The 21,496-nt window shown below is 41.9% G+C and overlaps 1 protein-coding gene across 2 annotated transcripts in view; it reads left to right on the top strand.

Annotated features, from left to right (window-relative positions):
• The window catches only part of VPS53 (VPS53 subunit of GARP complex), a 97,538-nt gene that overhangs the window by 18,406 nt on the left and 57,636 nt on the right, over window positions 1–21,496 (top strand). For both annotated transcript variants that reach the window (XR_005590097.1, XM_039507769.1), the window contains exons 5-8: window positions 12,558–12,644; window positions 12,945–13,060; window positions 14,320–14,439; window positions 21,165–21,243. Coding sequence is in view for 1 of the 2 variants with exons in the window: in XM_039507769.1 (XP_039363703.1) it covers window positions 12,558–12,644; window positions 12,945–13,060; window positions 14,320–14,439; window positions 21,165–21,243 (402 nt within the window). In the remaining variant the exon portion in view is untranslated. The remainder of the gene's footprint in view (window positions 1–12,557; window positions 12,645–12,944; window positions 13,061–14,319; window positions 14,440–21,164; window positions 21,244–21,496) is intronic.

Below are 21,496 nucleotides of genomic sequence, written 5' to 3'. Positions count from 1 at the left end.
AGGCCTCAACCCAAGAGTGGATTTATCTTACAAAATCTGAAAAGCATTATTTTGGTCAGTTTTTGGACGTATACAGTGTGCGAACCAAACATGGCTCTGATTGGTCAAATGCGATTTGGTGGGAACAACCGAAATGCTGAGTTCTCTAATGGGCTTTACAGGCATGTAATTGACAAGGGCCCTGCCCTAAGGAGTTTATAGGCTAAAATTCGATGCACAAGATTGCAGTTCAAATACACAGGGAGGTGCAAGCCATGTTGGAGTGGAGATCAGATTTGTTGAATCTGGAGGAGTAATGGAGGTCACTGAGTGCAAGAGATAAGGGCAGCTCTCTGGAGCATAGAGGGTGGAACAAAATGAGGCCTGCATGGAATTGTGTGTGGGAGGTGGAGACAAAAGGTGCAGTTAGAGAGGAACAGGAGCAGCATGGGGGAGGGGGGGTAAAGACTCAACAGTTATGAATTCTAAAAAAAATTAGATCAACAAGAGAGAATCACAGCTTGTCTACACAGGGACTTTACATGTACCATTATACAGGTCAGGGGCGGCTCTAGGAATTTTGCCGCCCCAAGCACAGCAGGCAGGCTGCCTTCGGCGGCTTGCCTGCGGGAGGTCCCCGGTCCCGCGGATTCGGTGGCAGCTTACAGGAGGCCCGCCGAAGCCACGGGACCAGCGGACCCTCCGCAGGCAAGCCACTGAAGGCAACCTGCCTGCCGCCCTCACGGCAACCGGTAGAGCGCCCCCCCGTGGCTTGCCACCCCAAGCACGCGCTTGGCATGCTGGGGCCTGGAGCCGCCCCTGATACAGGTATAGTTATACTGGTAAAACTCCTTGTGTGAAGACTTAGTCTGGAATAGTGTCCACATGAGGGTGTTATAGCAGTAGAATTACAGTGGCATATTTAGACTGGTATAGTTACGCTGGCCATTTTCCCCTAGACAAGCCCTCGTCCACAGCACATTTCCCCAGTGGCTCATGATACGTCTACATAGAAAAAAACCCCTCTACAGTAACGAGCCTGAGCCCGGGTCAAGTGACTTGGGCTTGCAGGGCTTGAGCTGCAGAGCTAAAAATAGCAGTGTAGCTGCTCCGGCTGGAGCCTGGGCTCTGAGACCCTCCCTCATTGCCAGGGCTCCAGGCTGCCCTGCTGTTTATAGCCTCACAGAGCGAGCCCAAGTCAGTTGAACCAGGCTCTGAGGCTCTCTGCCGCAGGCGGGTTTTGCTGTGTAGACCTCCCCCTTGCTCTAATAATCCTGAGGTGTTTCCAGTCATTCAGAGCTAGGCTGTAATTTTACAAACCGCCCTGAGGAAGGCCTGGGGAGTAGCCACACCTCCTCAGGAGCAGTCGGGGAACCGGCTGTGGTTCCGAGTCGCAATTCCTCCCCTGCTTCCTGAGAAAGGAGTAGGTCACTTCACCCCTTCCTGTGGAGCAGTTTGCTCCCCATCGTGTGCCTGCCTGGCAAGCAGAGGGAGATGGAGCCGTGACTCTGTATCTGCCCCATCTCAGTGGGCAGTGATGAGGGAGCAGCTGTTGCAGCCAGAGTCTCACCTGGGGGGGTGCGTGGGGCTTTGCTCCCTTGGGCAGCTGAGTGCGGGCTGTGACTGACTAGCCCTCATCGCAAGGCTACATGATGTAGCCATAATAGTCACTGTGCCCAAATACAGTGACGTTAAGGGCTTTGCCAGGAGCCTGAGGCACCTGTCTAATTGCTATAGACAGGTTCAATCCCAAATAGTGCACGTCACTGTGGCTTATGTGCGCGTAAGCAATAAAATGTTGCAGATGAGTTTGCGGTCTTGGGTAGCCATGCTTCACCTCCCCTTTGACTCATCCCTGGCCCCCCAAGTCAGCCGTAAGGAGTCATCGATGCCATAGAAAAGGACAGCTCTGAAAGGCCGTTGCGTAAATATGGGAGTTTGAGGTGTTATACTTCATTATGTCAGCCCACACAATATGGAAGCTTGCCTGCTGTTTCAGATCTCGGGTGCCTGTCAATCCTGGTGTGCCTGTTTAAAGCTCAGGCTAGACTTCTAACCACAACTGTGAATTTTTTTTTTTTTGAGGGGGATACAATATGAAGCTTGATTTGTTATTAACATAGCTTTTAAAGCTGGTTTGTTGAATAAAGTCCCCTGCACAGCCCCCTTTTTGGTTGAAAACTGGATTTTGTTTGCACCAAAAGGACTGATGATAGAAACCCATGTTCTGTGCAGGAACTTAGTTGGCTGCACATAAACTATAGAACTCTAGTAGCAATATAGCATTTTGTGTGTCTGTAGCACCCTTTGCCTGAACAGGCTAGTGTGCTTTACACCCTGTGAGATAAATAGGTACTAGCCCCAATTTCCAGATGGGGACACTTCGGCATCGAGAGGACAAGTGACTTTTATAATGTCTCTCACACAGTCTGTAGATAGCAAGAACTAGAACCTGGGAATCCTGATTCTCAGTCAGTGCCATACCCACAAGAGCATCCCTCCACCCTTAGATTGACTGTGCAGGTTTTTTGTGGGGTACTTCCAAATATCTTTCAAAGGGGCAGGGGAGAGAGCTAGTATTTTTTTTTAAGAAGTACATGTCCCAGTGTAGTCAGCAGCAACAGGGCATGCCCCAGATGGGGGATGCTTCGATTTTTAAAAATTTTTTAAAGCAGCTGAAATTATTTGTGTTTGGAACTCTTAGGCCCTGCCTGGAATAGGAAAGTAGGTGGTGTTTGAGCATGTGTAGACTGTTGAAAACCTTTAAAAAAGCTGTCAATTGGTTGTGGTCGCTCCTAGTGGCTAGAGGGCTACAAGCATCAGGTACTCCAGTGATGGGCAGCAGTATAAAGCCCTAAGGGCTTGTCTACTTGGGGAAAATGACCAGCACAGCTGTAGCAGAATAGCTGATTCCACAATAGTTATGCCAGTTAATTTACTTGTGAAGACAAGCCCTGGGAGAGCGAGCCTGGGTCACCTACAGCCAGTTAACATGTTTTTAAAGGTCTTAAACGGAGTCTACAGTAGGTGCAATGTAATGTTTAAAATCATGTCAACTAAAGCATATTAGCCAGTTTTCCAGTACAACCTATTTTCCTAGACACGACCATGGACTAAGTTAAGAGGGGTTTGTGTGTGGAGGCTGAGGTAGAGGCTTTCAGCAGAATAAATTGTAGGCATAAGAAATAAGTGGTCACAGTTTCTCCAAATTGTGCTTCTGTTTTCCCGAGGCTTGACTGTATTTCAGAGCAGCTTAATCCTAGATTGTGTTTATCTTCGTAATTCTTGCAGCATCCTCTAACATGAAATCCTAACAACAGAATATTGTTTTGCCCTTTCTCAAACTGGAGGGACTCGCAGGTATGAGACCTTAATGGAAGAAATTGTTAGCATGGTCACAGTATACAAGTCTCTTTGAAATGCTGCAGCTGAGGCTTCTTTGAGTTGTTAGATGGGAATTTATTTTTAACCATGCTCAAGGTTTTCATTGATTTCAGTTGTAAGTGTGGCAAGGAATGAAAGAAGACTTAACTCTCTGCAGTTGAGAATGGGGAGAGTTCCAGAAGTTCAAAGCTCTCAATGTCCTGACCACAGCCCAATTTGTAACATGAAGGATACATTTGGACTCTAAGAAATTGGGCAGATGTGTCAAGTGTCTATAAAATACTTGGTACTGGGCAGTTTTCCAGTATGAGTAATAACATCCAGTGGAAATGTATATTTGCTAGAATCAAATAAAACCAGCAAGTTTTTACTCCACACCAGTCAGCATGTGGAAATCATCTAAGTAGTTTAACCATTGTTACCAGAACAACGTGGATCCTAGTAGCCCTCAGGCTTAAAGTTTCCTAAGCAAGCGACCTATTCCAGCACATTTTTTTTCTTTCCCCAATGAAACGTCGTTCTGTAATAGTGCACAAACCTCCTTTTGTCTGAGGATTTCCGAACCCTTAAATATTTAGCTGAGCGCCACTCAGCCCTGGAAGGGTGGGTAAGGCCTGTTCAGAGATCACTGCACCCACCACTGAATTGTCACTACGTCACTGGTAGAAAGTGGCAGCTGATCAATAGAGCACAGCGACTCCACCCACCTTGTTAGGGTGGAGGTGAAGGTGGCTACCGTGTCAACTTGGAACTGCAAGAGGAATTCAGACAGGTAGAGTGTAATTCCCTTTGTTGGATTTTGGGTAGGATGCTATGGGTAACACCTCTGCTCCTGCACATAAGTGCTAGGACATCCTTTAATTGCCATAAGTGGCAAGAACATTGGTTTTAAAGGGACACATCAATTCAAAGTCAAATTGATTTAAAAAAAAAAAAAAGTTCAGTAGTGTTGGGTACTGCCTGACTTCCCCTGCCAATTATGGTTTTACAATCACATTTTCATCTGTTAAAAAATGTTTTTTCCATCATCCTTTGCTGTGCAAAACACTCAAAACCAACTGATTAGCAAGGGGAAACAATGTAACTAACTATACCCAAAGTGATCTTATGGTTACTTATAACAATACTGAGGTCTGGTCTACACTATGGACCTATATCGGTTTCACACCCCTGAGCAACGTAGTTATTCTGACCTTAACTCCCCGTGTAGACAGCGCTGTGTTGGCGGGAGAGTTTCTCCTGGTGATATAGCTACCACCTCTCAGGCGGGTGGATTAACTACGCCAATGGGAGAGCTCTCTCCCGTCAGCTTAGAGCATCTTCATTGAAGCACTACAGTGGTGCAGCTGCACTGATGCAGCGTTTTGAGGGTGGATTTGCCCTAAGTAAACAAATCTTTTTCAGACAGTGTCATCTTTTGTTATGTGTGTGTTTGTGGTCAGTCTCACTCTCTCATCCTTATGCACTGATCAAATACTGCAACATTTTGGTTTCAGTTGCTACAGGCAGACTGTTTAAATCCAAACAAACTGTTTTCATCATCATCAAAACAAAGCTCCATGAAAATATTGTTAAGCTTTGTGAAGCAAACCAAACCTTTATTTTGTCCCAACACCAAATTTTACATCTAAACTACCAAACGGTGCCCCATGACTTAAAAAGCGTGGAACAGGTTTTCACACAGCTTTTCTGTTGGCAGGGTTCTCTGTGTGTCTGGGTGAAATGTTATGTTATCTTCTTCTTAACTTAAAAAATTTCTGAGGTACAAAAAATGCCAAACATGCACAGAGCTAATCAATTAAGTAGGTTTTTCTAGGTCAAAAAGAAATATGCAGCCCCCTGGCACCATTGTATCATTCAGAGCTACTATTGTGTTGTTTGAAGGTTATATTTTAAGGGATAAATAAAGGGGTTTGAAGTAAGCGTTAAGAAATCAAATCAATATTTATTAGCAATTTCACTTCGTACTAGTGCTCCAGAAATTTACAACATTGTCAAGTTTTGTTGTTGTTGACAGTTTTGGAAACTTTTACCTTGTTCTAAAAATTTCAGTATAAAACTTAAACTGAATACCAGCTGCTATTCCTGTCTCTTCTCTTCCCCCACATCCCAACCACGTTATTCAGCAAAACAGCAGGAGACCTGAGTTCTTTAATTCATAAAACAGGGCCAGAGTTCATGTTGTCCAAACTGTGACACTCCAGAGCCCGTAAGTAGGTAAAAGTAGCAGATGTTGGCACCACATGCTGGTAGCTGTTGACCTTTTTTTTGGCTGTTAAAGTATCTGGGGGTAAAATCCTGGTTTAGTTTGGTCAGCATTCCAGTGACAATTTGTTAGCTTTGGAGCTTGCCATTGGCTTCAATGCTCCATCTCCAATGAAGTGCAAAATTATAATCGAGAAATATTTTTTCAAACACAAACCACTTTCATCCTAAAGGTTTCCCCGGCTTAAATATTTGACTTTCTATTCTTTTATTGCTTCTTGTCCCATTTCTGAAACAAGAGGAGCTGGAGTATCCTGAACGTATGAAAGAGAATCTATTGTACACGAGCAGGGAGAAATTCTTTTCGGGGCCTATGCTTTTTCTGAGAATAAAATACGGTGCAACAAGTGTTTGGTGTTTAGTAATTGTGAGTTGACTGGTAATTATTAAGGGTACTCCCATGTTCATGATTGGGGATATTTTCATCCCACTGAGATGAAATAGAAGGGGGATATTTTTATCTCCATGAATGGGAATTTCTACTTATAAACCCCCTATGAACTAAGATGACATTATACCCCCCACCGTCTTGTTCTTCTCTGGAATCGAACTCTTTGGGATCAAACCAAGGACAAATGCAAGCTTGAGACTCTGCAGTGACAGTTAAAGTATCAGCACATCATGCACTTTTTTGCAGAACAGATTAGAAATAATCTTGATAGATGGTTGGAGGTCTGGGAGTGCAGATTGGAGGCTGTGTCTCAAACCCAGGAGAATACTGCTGCTCTTACATTTTCTCTGTCCAAGTCCATGATCAAAAACTAGTTATCACTGAAAGGGAGGATAGACTTTCAATAAAATATTGTGTAGGTGTTTGTCACTTATCTGAACGGATCCTGTTGAGTTTTTCAATAACTTCATACTGTTACGGGTAAGCCTTGATGTATGGTTTATAGAAAATCCCACCCAAGAGACAAGCAGTGGAGAGGAAATTTGGCAGGAGTAAGGCTAGCTGTTACTGACTCTGAAGGGTGGGGAGATGAAAGGATAGCCCTCCTTTCCTTTCACCATCTCCTAATAGTGACCAGGTCTTACCAGGAGCTTGAAAACAGATTTGGATTTTAGTATGAGATGCTGACCCTTAGAAAAGAACCTCTGGTAGCCCCCGGTCCTGCTAACCCGTATGCACATGTTTAACTTTATGAGCTAGAGCAGGGGTTGGTAAACACCGTGGCGGGCTGGGCCAGTTTGTTTACCTGCCGAGTCGGCAGGTTCGGCCGATCGCAGCTCCCACTGGCCGTGGTTCGCTGTCCCAGGCCAATAGGGGCTGTAGGAAGTGGTGCAGGCCGAAGGATGTGCTGGCCGTGGCTTCGCACCTCTCCCATTGGCCTGGAGTGGTGAACCGCTGCCAGTGGGAGCCGCAATCGGCTGAACCTGCCAACACGGCAGGTAAACAAACTAGCCCGGCCAGTCAGGGTGCTTACCCTGGTGAGCTGCGTGCCAGAGGTTGCCGACCTATGAGCTAGAGTAACTTGGGGCTATTCACGGTAGCAAAGTTAAGCATACATGTAACCACTTTCAGAATCAGGACCCTAATGGTTAACTTTTTAGAGAGAGTTCTGGCTATTTTTATTTTCCACTGCTTTCTCCAGTTATTTTTGATAACTGATGTGGACAGGACTTCAAAGAGCAACTTGACATTCCAATGCCATATATTTTGTCTAAGTATCGTAGGGTAAAAATAACAAAGCAATCTTTAACTCAGGAGACTGATGGCTAGTAATACTTCTTAGACCTTGCATAGTACTCTGCAGCTTTAAATCACCAGCCACACATTCATCGCTAATGTGCTTTGCTGAGGTTGCCTTATGGCAAGCTGCCAACTGCTTAAAAACGTGTATCAAAGCAACCTTTATCAGAATACCTCCATGTTAGATGCAAGATGCGATTGTGTGCAAGATGGGATGTTGGCAGGGGATGAAGGCAGAATTAAGGTGGCTTGGGTGGCTGTGAATTTTCCTGCCTTCTAATATTTGCCCTCTTACTATAATGTAAATATGGAATTTTTGGCTTTCTTACCTTGTATGATTTTTGAGAAAACGCCAACATTCTCTTAAATAATTGATAGATACTTCAGTTTATTGAAGCTTTTTTTTGGTCTGTGAATTTTAAATAATGAAAGTGTAATCCATGTTCAATGGCCCTTTCACATGTAAGGGTTGGATTCTGATATTGTACTCGCATTGAGTGGCATCTTACTGATTTGAATAGCCACAGCTGGCCTACCTGCAGATTAAGGTGCTACTCAGTGTAAATGAGGCAGATTCTGGTTTTATATGATGCTGTATGTCTCCAAAGACTTTTAGAAGCACTGATTAGTAAGTAAGGGCAAGAAATAATCTTTCAATATTTGTAACGGAAAATAAAGGACTTTCTCATAAAACTAGATACAAAAGCTCTTTACAAAGCGTATCTAGAGCAAATACCGTGTACCTTGCAATAGCTTGTGTGCAACCTTCAGTGTCTAGAACCTGTTGTACTAAGCGTGGCCGTCTCAGTTACTGCACTGGGGTTGTGTCATTTAACTTCATTGTGAAATGTCATTGGTGTTTGCCCATCCCCCAGGATAGCCACTGATGAGGCTCTGAATGGAGCTCGGTTTAGCATCTCATACCAAAGAATTATCTGTCCCTGAAGGCTAAATTTGTTTTGGGTGGTCCAAGATCTAAACGAATGTCATGACATTGCCTCTGCTTTGGATAAGAATGGAGTAATCGGGCGGTGATGCTTCCATGGGAGCTAATTTAATCTCTTGGCCAGATCTGGCCTCTGTATCTCTTTATTTAGAGCTCTGTTTCCAGCATCCCTCTTGGCTTGAAATACCAGTTTGTGGTAGCAGTCAGTGCTGTGCTGAAACAAAAGGAAATGTAGCAACTAGCCTTTGGGAAAGAATTTGGGTTGGCTTTTTACAGACCTACTCAAGTCTCCGAATATGCAAGAGCATCACTTTGGTAACGGCCTGTTTAATAGCTGAAATTGGGATCTGGTATCTGTACAGAGACTATGGTTAAATAAATTGGAGAGATAATTCATTATTAATTTAGTTTTGTTTTTAATCCATATGCCTTGGAATGGATATGGAATAAAAGGCAAGATTTTATTATGAAAAGAAACTAGGGCTAAGAGCCAAACTCTCTCTCTCCCTCTCACACACGAGTAGTTAAGCAAAAAAAAAAAAAGGAAGATGTCAATTGCAGATGAACAATGTAACTACCTCTGTAGGATGTACATTCACTTCACTAGCTGAATGTGTTGGATGATTGGCTAAGGGATGTTAAATAGATAAAAGTTAGTGCTCACATGATTCTGATACTTCCGATAAGACCTTTTTTCCCCCTCTGGAAAGTGAATTATAAAATGTTCTCCAACTTAGTCACATTTATTATAAAAAGTAAAAAACCATTCCAACAGGAGGGGGAAAAAAAAATCCTTCTTCCAAGTTGGTCTTCATTTTGATCTTGGAAACACAAGATTGTGATAAATTTATTTGTCTTTTCAAGGAGTATGTAGCTACAATAATATCCTTGCTCTTGGGATTCGATATGAAAAGGGGGATGGAATAGAAGCTTACTTAACAGCAGAAGACAAAGGGAGCTGGGGATGGAGATGTTATCAAGATGGAAAGGGCTTATGTATAGAGTTACTTCATAGGTTGATTTTAGGACATGCAATCAGGTGGCTTTCCCCACTCAGATACACTCCAAACACAGTTCACACCAGTTGTGCTGGGGTCTAAACTTATTTCCTTTGTGGGGTTTGGTCTTATTCATGTAAGGAACTGAAAATACCACACAAAATCCAGTCCTCTGTCTATAGAGAGTCATTCCCACTTTCCTTAGGGTGAGATATTGAACTACCTGCAACAGTGAATCGACAAAAGATGTTTAATGTTTTCAGCATGATCATAAGGAGGTTTTCAAGCAAACACTTCCATCTCTGTGCATAATTTTATATATTCCACACAAAAAAATAGTTATCTTTGAACTGAGGTTGCTAGTTGCATATCCTGTGAGTGCAAGATATGAAAAGCAAGGAAAAGAAGCAGGTAAATCATTCAACAGCCCATGAATAGGCCACCTTTTTGTTCCCCTTCTCAGCCTCAGCAGCCTCCTTTCCACAATCTGCAGCCCACTTACCACCACCCTTCTCCTGAACAGCTGTGTACGGATGAAACTCTAACCATAAATACAATTCAACAGCAGGCGCATACATAGATTTCCATTCTGTAACTTGTACCTAAACAATTAATACTAAATCGTGAGTGATCAAGACAGAGAAAATGCAGTTGTCCTTGGAAGAGCTATTGTGCCAGAATTGGAAACCAAATTCAGTTATTAAAATGTGAAACAGAAAAATGTCAGTCGTGCTTAGAGTCCAGCTCTCTACCCAGACTGAGCCATGGCATTACCCCTGTAATAGAGCAGCAGGAAGGCTAAGCACTTTTACAGATAGGTATGCAGATAAGGTCGTGCCCCGATGGAGGGCTGGAGTTGAAAGCCAAGTGACCTACATGTGGGGTTTTACATTCCTTCATTCCATAACTTTTGAGTTTTCCATTTAGATTTATTTTCATCTTTTTTGCTAGCACTTCTTTGGAGGAAGAGCTGATGCTTGCAAGCCTTTGGCAGAAGTGTGATTTGGGGAGGAAGGGAATTGAAGTGAGGGAGGGTGTGAAAATAGGAATGATTTGAATTAAATTGTTGTAAATGAGCCCTTCAGGTCTGCAGATGATAGTGGAATTGCAGACAGCAAATAAGTACAACCACCATCAGATGCGAAAGGAACTGAATAACTTAGGCCAACAAATGATGGATGCACTTCATTATAGAACAACGCACAATGCTTTGAAAGCAAAGAATTGGTCGTCCAGCCCAGTGATCAGGAAAAGATTTGGGAGAGATGCCATTGAAACCAGCTGCTCAGTGTACAGTAGCAGCCAAGAAACCTGGGGCAAGTTTCCTCACTGGTGTGAATCAATGTGTATGCTGGCTGAGGATCTTGTCCTCAGGTGACTTGTTTTGCATAAGACACATGTACAGATGTGTTTAAAACATGAACTAAAGAGTCAATAGGGCCTGATCCTGCTCTGTTGAAGTCAAATAGAGTCTGTTGGTTTCAGGGGTGTATGAATTGGCCGTTACTGAATACATGCTTTACAAAGTTACCATACCATGGGGGATTCAGTTTGTCTAATCAAATTCCCAAATGTGATTAAATCATAGTATGGCTGGAAGCGAATTTTTACAGCTGATTTACAAATGTCTGCAAACAGTTTTGTAGTTGAAGTGCTGTCACGCCCGTAACTGTGGCAATGATACAGACAAGAATGCTGTCATCTCTCCAAGAGAGATGCTAATGTATGAGCTTGACTGTGAATCTTATTCTTACCCTGCAAAGAAGCCATTGCTGTGTCTGCCTCTGCTCACATTTCGCACTGTGGAAATCTCAGAGAAACATGGAAGGAAGGAAGGGAGAAATTTCTCGCTTTTCTCTATTATTTGCAGCGTGTTAAATATTTCACCACACGTTTTTAACTTGAAACAATGGACAAAGTATAATGACCTTCCCTACGTAATATTACCATGCAGATCCTGGGAAAGTTCTGTAAGACACTAGGCACTATGTGAGTTTAGATTAGGAGGTGGTTGTAACCCTAGTTCAGTATCTAAGCGGCTTTGTAAAAATAAAACATGGTTTGTTCCTTTTTTTTTTTTTTTTTTTTAATTTAAAACTTATGGGCACTCCTGGATTTTTTTGCTGGCTGCTTCTTTCCTTTGCTGTCAGAGCTCAAGCTTTGTTGTTATTAAAAAAACCAGGAACCACTCTACAGATTGCCATGCATCCTCCTGTCTGTCAATATCACACCGTGTTACTTACAAAAACAGAACGGGAACCTGGAAGTGAGAGAGCCTCAATGTGCCTGATGTGTTCTTAATAGGTTCCCTATGTTGCTGTATGCCTCGCTCTGGGCTACACAAATCTCACTCTCCTTGAGGGCTGCACTCCTTTTGCTGTTTCTCTGATTAGCACCCTGTGGCATGATTTTGGTGCATTGGACCAAGGGGGATTTCTTCATTTTATTTATTATTTGTATGACAGTATTAACTAGAGCCCGGAACGAAGATCTCCCCGTTGTGATAGTGGCGGTAGGTACACCTGGGAAGAGACAGTGTTGCTCCGAAGAGCGAACATTCTAATTCAACAAGAGTTATAAGGGATGGAAGAATTTTAAATTTAAATATTATTATCCCCATTTTATAGACGGGGAACTGAGCCACAGAAACACTGAAGTAGAAATCTGTGGCAAAGCCAGGAATTAAACACAGATTTCCTGAGGCCTAGGCCAGTGTTTTAACCACAAAGCCTCCTTCCCCCTTCATTTAGGAGACTTCTTCATTTAGAAAACACGTCAAGTTCAGTTCCTCTGTCCCCTAGGGAACTCACTCGATGCTTTTTCCATTGATGGCACCTCTTTCATTATCATATTTTTTTGGCAGGGTAGATATTTTCTTCTCCTGATCCACTGTAAATATGTGGATCAGTGGAGGCTTTAAGTGTCTTTCCTGTTTCACTAGATGGGTGGAAAATATTCTGGTTTTCTTAAGTATCGTGACTCTCCAGTTTGTGATTTGTAGAAACAAACTCTTAGAGCTCTTAACTCAGGCACTTAGAGTCCCATTTTAAAATACACATTGAGCCCTCGATCACCGGGAATAAAATCCTATCCAATTTATTTTAAAAAGGTCTTGGGAAATATTCCTTGTCTCAGGGCTTTCTAGTCAATCTTGGGACAATACAATTGTATATTGGCCTTTGATATATGGATTGAATGTTGTGTAGTAAAAATGCTACAAAATTTGTGCTAGGTAGCAACTACCTAGTTCCTTTGATGATGGAAACTGAGTGTGAATCTTTTCCTTCTCTCTCAGGCTCTTGAGGAGGCCCAGAAAGCCATTCAGCAACTCTTCGGTAAGATTAAAGATATCAAAGACAAGGCGGAAAAATCAGAGCAAATGGTGAGTGGCAGTTTCTTCCTGGCCTTTAAGGGAGCGGGATATATTCTTTTGTTCCCAGCATTTGTGGTTTGTCCATCCTAATGGTCGCATATTGGTAACACGAGCTATTGAGAGTTCGCTCTGGCTCTAGTTCTATGTGCTGTATGTAGGTTGTGAACCCTTGTCCCTACATTCATGTGGCTGTAGAAGCTCACATGGTTCCGGTTCCAGTTCCAGAGAGGACAGGCCTGTCACATCCTCTCCTTACAATTTGCTGTAGTGGCTTGGATGTTTAATCAGTCTCTTGTTTTTAATCCCTAGGTTAAAGAAATCACACGAGATATCAAGCAACTAGATCATGCCAAGCGGCATCTGACCACCTCCATCACTACCCTCAATCACCTGCACATGCTGGCAGGGGGTGTGGATTCACTTGAGTAAGCCACAGGAACTTTCACTGGTGCTTTTATAAATGAGGCTTTGCAGCTGTATTCTGGAGTACCGGGCAGCATTCTAAATAGTTCTTTATTAGCCGATTCTTCTTCCAGGGAATGTGTGCTCACAGAATTAGCAATGGCTATTATAAATTCTGTTGTCAGGTCTTTTCTGCATGTATCTGGTAGGTCCTGCAATCCCTGTCCCATATGAATAGGAACTACTGTTGCAGCCTTGAACTCTTGAGTCGTGTCACTGATAATCAGCATTAGAGGACCATAGTTGCTATGTTGGTGAATAATGTTGTTCCATTCAGTTGGCTGTCCTAATTCTGAGTGTGGTCTTTACAAATTAGAACATCCCTCGAGTGGTATTTGAGATTAGTGAAATTTATCTATTTCTTCAGTTGTTTGCATTTCTAAGGTGCCCACCACTACTGTGTGCAGGTGCTGTTACATAAATTACGAAGTACGTTTAATGACCCTTCAAGAGAAGGGAACCCAATTCTTCTCTTCTGCCTGCATTTTGAAACTATGCTTTATCCGTAGTAGTCTCTAGTTGGTTTACTTGAGGAGCACACTGCCGGGACAATCCACAGGTTTTACTTGTTGATGAGATGAGTTTTGCAAGCAACTGGAAAGTTGCAAGACAAGGGCGAGGCCTGGTTTGCATGGTAATGAATTACCCAACTGAGAGCCTGCTGCAGAGAACCTGATGTTTCTAGGCACTTATAGTTTAAACCCAGCCTTCCCAGCTGTACAGAGCCTAAAAAAGAATGCAGAAAAAGAAATAATTCAATTTGACTTTTCCATCATTTGCTCATGAAAGACATTTACAATAAAGTCAAGGCCAACAGCTTTTCATTATAATTCTCTTCCCTGTGAGGCTGTAACTCATACTCTTCTGGGATGAGAAATAGCTTGATTTGGGTCAATATGGCAAAATAACATTTACTGCCTTCAAACCCATACTGTGAAGTTGATGCATTCAGTAGTTTACATGCTCTTTGCCAAGAGTTACTTTTGACGTCTGTGATTTTGAAGCATTATTAGATGTGTGCTGTCTCTGTTTATTTTAGCATCAGTTAAAACAAATTCTAATGCTGCAGTGGAATGTTAATGAAGATTTGTGTATTTTAGACAAATAAATTTCAGTCTGCGTGGCTGTGACCCAGAGCAGGATGAGATAATCTATGGAATTGCCACCCAAGATCTGCCCTTAACATTGAGCCTGGTTTTATAATCTCTGATTTCCTCTTCAGGGCTATGACCAGGAGGAGACAGTATGGGGAAGTTGCCAATCTCCTGCAAGGTGTTGTGAATGTGTTAGAGCACTTCAACAAATATATGGCGATTCCACAGATACGACAGCTTTCTGAAAGGTAAAATGATCAGTCTTCATGCACTTCACATGCCTGCGGGGAAAGGAAGTTAGAAAATGCATTGCACAGGGTAACTTCTCCAAGAATGTAAAGGCAGGATACATTATTTACAATTTATATCCGGCCAAAATGGATAGTTTAAAATTGGATTCAACTGGTTCATCTCTCTAACAGTCCATTTTATTCATAACAATGATTAAGATGTATTCACAAATGACCTGGGCTTCCCATTGCCTGGCTTTTAATAGGCATGGTAATTAATTTCTTATTAGTGAACATTGTTTTATGTGACCTCATATGAATCAGTATTTGTAATAAACCCAGAGCTGATCTTTTCCACCACTTTCTTAGCCTCATTACTTTGGCCCAGAAGCGTAACACAAAGTAGAAGATATGTACATTTAAAACAAAATAATGCTTGGGGTCCGTTTCCGCCCTGGCTTCCACCTGACTTCAGTGGAGTTGCACAGAGCTTAAGTCAGGGCTGAACTTTTCCCCATAGTGTTGAATCTGGAGCTTCATATGTGTCTGATTCCCATTGGTTCATGCAGCTGGAGTCGTCACTTTATTTTCCCCAAAATAACCAAACAAGGCTATTCTCAATCCACTGAGTTTTGTATGGTTTCCACCTGAAATTGGCCCCACTTGGCTCTGAGCTCAGCAATACTAGTGCAATTGAGGTTTGCAGCCACCACCCCACCCAGGAAAAAAATAAATGGACAAAACATTCCTGATTCTGCTATGAAACTTTTTCACCCAGCTTGGTCATGGTGCTGTTTTTCTGGAACTGATTTAACAACAAAATCCAAACCAGTGAGCTGAGCTTGTGGTCTTTCTCTACAGTGCTGCATGGGATACTCAGCCTTGATCTCTGGTTCTGGTCTCTTCTTGAATTAGCAGTGTATCTTGTCACCCAGTACCATCCCCTTCTAGCTGATTAAGGATCAGTGTTGAATGACCCACCCAAGCCTTCTTGGGGTGGGACGGCTTCAGTTGGGAATTTGAGGATGGGGCTGAGAAAATGTCTAGGAGACAGCTAGTGTGTTTTACCATCCCCTCCCTCCTTGGTGGTTAAAATGAACAACATTGTGTACAAAACTGCCTGAGATGGTGCTAAAGGCAGATCCAAAGAATCAAATTAAACGTGTGCTGCTACAGTTAATGCAGGGGATGGCCTGACAATGTTTTCATAGTAATGTGAACTCATAGCCTTTACTTTAGCCTAAAGTTTGCTTTTTGTGTGCATGTGACAGCCGTTCTCAGATATCAAAGAGGGGGCTTGGTATAGGAGAGGGGCTTGGTGGAGCTCTGCAGATACAGTGTTAGAGTGGCTTTCGATGGCATCCTTCCTAGGGAAAGCAACTAGCCGTCCAAGGCAGTATAGGATTGCAGGCAATATTGATGTCATTGCTTTGGTGTGTCTGAACGCTGAACACATACAGGCAGAATCTGACAGCTCCTCTGTACTGCACTGATCCTTTTTCCAGAAAACCCAGTGGGGATGCATGTGTTCCACCCCAGTACTGCTCCCCTCAAAGTCTACAGAGAGGCCTGGGAATAATAGGCATGTGCCCTGGTTTGACAAAGCATTTAAATGCAGGCTTAAATTCAAGCACTTGCTTAAGCTTCATTATAATCAGTGAGTTTTAAGCAAATTCTTAAATGCTTTACTGAATTAAGGCCACGGTCCATGTACGTGCTGTACCCCAGAAATAGAAAGCGTGCCCTTGTTCTTCTAGATTACTCCTGCTCCGCACAGACCAATCTGCTCTGAGCGGGGAGCTGTGGATGAGACTGTTGCTGGCCATTACACAGCCACATATTAATGCTGCTTTTGCATCTAATATATGTAACTGCTTATGCAGTGTGCCAGAATTCGGCCCATGGTTCCTTTTCTAATGTGCGGCCATTTATTTTACTGTGGCTTGGACTGTAAAATGAAAACTTTTCGTAATGCCGGTAAAAGATGCAGTGGTATCAAGTCCTACCACAAAATCTGGTGGGGGCCGGGAAGGAAATCTTTTTCTGTTTTACTGCCTCGCTAAAATAAGGCTATTAGAAGTGTAGGGAAAGTCTGTTCTTACTATTTTTAAGATCCTCTTTGTGGGATTTTCCTTTCTCTGTTTAGACAGTTACAGACGCACCATCTGGTAAAGATAGAAGTGATTGTTTGTGGGGTGAAAGAAGAGCTACACCCAACATGTTGCTAGGATCTCGTTAGTACTTGACAGGCAGCAAATTACTGTGAAATGATTTATTGTTCCGTAATATCTGACTGAGTTTGATTACACGTGTCCATATTCCAGCATGATTTGGATTTTGCATTTCTTTTCTCTTTCTTGCTTGGAAGTGTTTTAATGATTAATGTAACATTGAAGATGATTTTCTAAGCTTTAACACTATTTTCATCCTTTCAAGTTATTGTTTTTAGTGTACCCATTCATTTGTTCTTTGGATTAACAATCAGCGCAACCCAAAGTGAGTTGAGGGGCCTTGCGTGTTTGTGAAATCAAGCAATGCCTCTTAAAAGTAGAATTGGATGAAGAACGACAACAACAATAATCATTTTGAATATTTTATTTGTTAAATTGCTACATGACTATTTGACTAGTTCGCTTGTTCAGAATGAATGAGATGAAGCCAAATGTGAAAACTTGGGAAAGAAAAGGGACAGCTGAACACTACTGGGTGGATTTTCGCAAGTCATATGGTTTTAATTTAGGTTCTTGCTGCTTGATGTTGCCAAACTTAATTGTATGTCATTTAACTGTTGTATTTCTATAGTTGTTTGTAAGTAACTCACCAGGTGCTTATAAGAGGTTTGAGTAGATCCTCTTCTATTCAGGTTCTTGTACCGATGCTTTATATGGATCTATTGAGCATCAGATTTTGCATTCAAATTCAGCTGATATTTTTTTCCAGCCATGCTTCTTAAAACAACTACTTATGGTGTATTAAAGGATGCTGATTACAGTAAACAGAGATACTGTTATCTCTCATTTCTGCTCTGCTTTCTATCTGTGGAGGGAGGATATAATTAGTGGTGAGAAACCCACCCATGAAAATGGTTTAAAAAGATTTGCAGATAGTGAGGGGAAAAAGCCTGGAAAATATTTAGAAGAGACATAATTATAAGTCTACCACAGAAAAACAGGCTAGTTCAGCCTCTTTTTATCTCAGCAGGCTGCCAGGCGTAGTCTAATATTTCTGGTAGCTTTGGCAAAAGGAATTGTGGTTTCTAGCAATTTACTGTTATTTGAAACTTAGTAAAGTTATTAAAAAAAAAAATAGGGGGTTAGGAGAGAAACAAAGCCTTTGCTAATACCCATGTAGCCAAAGGTTGAAGGCATGTGCGAGCAGCCATAGCGAAATGCCCAGTCAGGGCTATTTAGGTTCAAGGTGGCTGCTTTGTGGCCGTCCCAGCACTTGCTGGGAATCAGGTAAAGGGATGTTGTCAGCATAAAATTAGCATTAATAAACGGCCAAAACTGAGTTAAACTAGCAACATCTGGAATGGCTAAAACTGCTGAAATTTTTAACTTCTGAGTTATATTTCACCATCGATGCTATTGGTTTCGTCTTTGCGTTTCAGCTTGGCCACTGAAACGAGACAAGGCCGTAGTTTTACAAACGCTTAAACGTGTGCTGTGTTTTACATGTGCAAATAGGCCTGGGACTGCTAACACGAGTGAAGTCCCTCAGATGTGTAAATGTAGCTGGACTGAGGCCTCACTCGCTACACTTCCTGTTGCCCTGTAATAATATTTTGAGTTTGTCACAATGAGGGGAATGTTTAATAAAGTATCACAAAATCACACCTGTCATCCTCAACTTCTTTTAAAAAGAGATTTCTGTTTGTGTTAGATTTAGTTAAAACCCATTTTAAAGCTTTGATTCAGCAAGGCTCATGCATGACTTTTAGCATGTGAGCACTCCCCTTGCAGTCACTGGGACTACTCGCTTGCTTAAAGTTAAGCACATCCTTAAGTACTTTTCTGAATTAGTGCCTAAAACAACAAATTCCAAAATTGGGTCTATAACTACTTGACAGGTCCTCTTTAATTCGTTCAGCTTTTTAGAAGCCAGCAGTTCTCCTATTCTGAGGTTCCTTTGTACTTTGTATTTCAGCTTGAGTCAAATGCTGATATTACTGTATCCTGTCAAATTTAAGGAAATGGGAATTATGCAAACAGGTCCACATGTTCATATAAAGTCTCTTATTCACATGGCTCCAGACATGTTTTGAGCCCAAAAGCTTGTTTGTTTGTTAGTCCATTAAAAGATGCTGCTTTCTCAATCCACTTTTTTTTTTCTTGAAGATCAAGAGGTCTGATCCTACAGTCTTTCCTCACATGAGTTACTCATCTGACTTAAGCAGGGTTACACCCATGAGTAAGGGCTGATGGAGTGGGCCTCTCTGTTGCTACAATTTAAGAACATAAGAACATAAGAAAGGCCGGACCGGGTCAGACCAAAGGTCCATCTAGCCCAGTATCTGTCTACCGACAGTGGCCAATGCCAGGTGCCCCTGAGGGAGTGAACCTAACAGGCAATGATCAAGTGATCTCTCTCCTGCCATCCATCTCCATCCTCTGACGAACAGAGGCTAGGGACACCATTCTTACCCATCCTGGCTAATAGCCATTTATGGACTTAGCCACCATGAATTTATCCAGTCCCCTTTTAAACATTGTTATAGTCCTAGCCTTCACAACCTCCTCAGGCAAGGAGTTCCACAAGTTGACTGTGCGCTGCGTGAAGAAGAACTTCCTTTTATTTGTTTTAAACCTGCTGCCTATTAATTTCATTTGTTGACCCCTAGTTCTTGTATTATGGGAATAAGTAAATAACTTTTCCTTATCCACTTTCTCAACATCACTCATGATTTTATATACCTCTATCATGTCCCCCCTTAGTCTTCTCTTTTCCAATTTCCCGCCATAGTTTTATTATATTAATATTCCTTTCATATCTGGACTAGAGCTGGTTGGAAATGTTCTGACCAAACAGAGTCAGGCAGCCCTGGGGAGCAGCTGGCCTAGGAGTCCGAAAGCCTTGGGGTCTACAGTGCAGCATGGGATTTACCCTGCCAGCCTGAGCAACCACTGACTGACATTGATGAGAATCTTGTCAATTTCAGTCAGCTGCAGCTGGGATTCTGAGGAGCATATTTTGTTTCAGAAACACCTTGTACTGGTGTTTCCAAAAGGATTCCCTCTGGCGTGTCTCTGCCTCCCTCCACCGTCCCCCCAATTTCCAGTTCTCAGGAAATTTCAAAATTTGGTGCAAGCCAGAAATCCCAAATTTCAGCCAGCTCCTAGGTTGACCACAAAATAGAAGTATGAATGTAGATCTGAACCTGGAGTATTGTATAAACTTTCAAATAGCACTGGACAGCAAAGAACGTAAGTGAGAATTGCGTTCAACGTTGCAGGTGGAAAGCTTTTTGAAGAAAGATCCATCTAAATAAATCAGGGAAAAGCAGATCATATTGTGAGAGCAGTAGCTAAATATATACATACAAATAGAAAATCTCACCATAATTTTTACTGATATGGTTTTTTCTGCATTTCAGCACCTAAGGGAAAATGACAGTTAAAGAATCCCACTTTGTTATTGTCACTTCTTGTAGCATTTCAGCTATTGCTGGAACTGAACTGGGAATATTAAAGAAGCGAATCCTTCTTTGATATGATTGGAGGGTCTTTTTAAACAATCCAAATCCACCCTCAATAAACATTTTAAAAAAAAAAATCCCAACCACTCTTGCTAACATATCTGTCTATGGAAAAATCCACAGTTTTGTATAATCAGTTTTAGTCCTTAAAGCAGTTCCAGTACAGTAAAAAGTGATGGAAGGTTTCAAGGGTTGCAAAGGGACTTAAGTGCTTAACTATTTACTTTGGCGCGTTCCAGAATGTGTAGGCATTTCCATTTCTCTAGAAGAATCAATTAAGCCCTGTCAACTTTTATTTCTGGAAGTTAGAAGCTTTGTTCTCTCAGCTAAGTCAAACAAAAGATGGATCTTGTATATGGCTCTTTAAAGAAAACAAAAGATTGAGTTGTTTAAACATTTCCACCCTCTTGAAGTCCTAGCTCTTTTGTTCTCCTAAAGAAATAAAGGACTTATTATGTGTGACCGTAGCCAAATGATACTCGAATAGAGGTATTTAACAATAGGTCAGTCCACCTGGGAGCTGTGAATAATTCCACTCTGGAAACGGAGGTTTTGTGAAGCCGTTTATACATTAAAAATACACTTTTAATTAAAATATCAATGGTGCACATGAAGATAGAGGCCTAGGTTGTCTGCCTGTGTAAACTGGTATAGTTCCACTGGAGTTAAAAGAACTATTTTGATTTATACCAGCTGAGAAACTGATGCAGAATGACAGCACTAATTTATGAGGGGGATTAAAATCAAGGATTTCTTCCATTAGAACTTAATAAACATTGTCACAGCACTAACTTGTTAGCCAGATGTACTTAGTGCCAGTGCGGCGCCCCGCCCCCCCGCCAAAAGGGAAAGAAATCCCACCTGATCCAGTTTTGATGAAATAGCCTACATAATGTGGATATTACTTTAATCTACGCTACGTTTTTATGTATTTTCATCTAGCTGCTTGGGTTGAAGAGCATGTTTTAGCAACATTTGTAGATTTCAAACACAAAACAACTAGTTGTAATTCTGGGAACAAAGTAATTGCTTGTTCTTTCTCTGGCAGGGTCAAGGCTGCCCAAAATGAGTTAGGACAACAAATCTTGGCAGATTTTGAAGAAGCTTTTCCTTCCCAGGGCACAAAGGTATTGTAGCTTTTTCCTCCCTCTAATGAACAGTCTGTTGTTCAAATGAAATGTCAAGCATACTCATCTTGGGCTTTTATTTACTGTTTGATCTATGTGTGACTTCTTTTGTTTTAGGAGATATTTTAGAAAGAAACCATCTCCTGAGTGGTAGTGTAATGCGTGTAATTTTTCTTACTGTTTTCCATCAAGTAAATGTATGTAAATAGGATGACATTCAATAAAGACAAATGCAAAGTATTCCACTTAGGAA

The sequence above is a fragment of the Mauremys reevesii genome, linkage group 20 (assembly GCF_016161935.1).
Source record: "Mauremys reevesii isolate NIE-2019 linkage group 20, ASM1616193v1, whole genome shotgun sequence".
NCBI lineage: Eukaryota > Metazoa > Chordata > Testudines > Geoemydidae > Mauremys > Mauremys reevesii.
The sequence above is the reverse complement of the archived record's forward strand: the minus strand, read 5'-3'. Positions and strand labels throughout refer to the sequence as shown.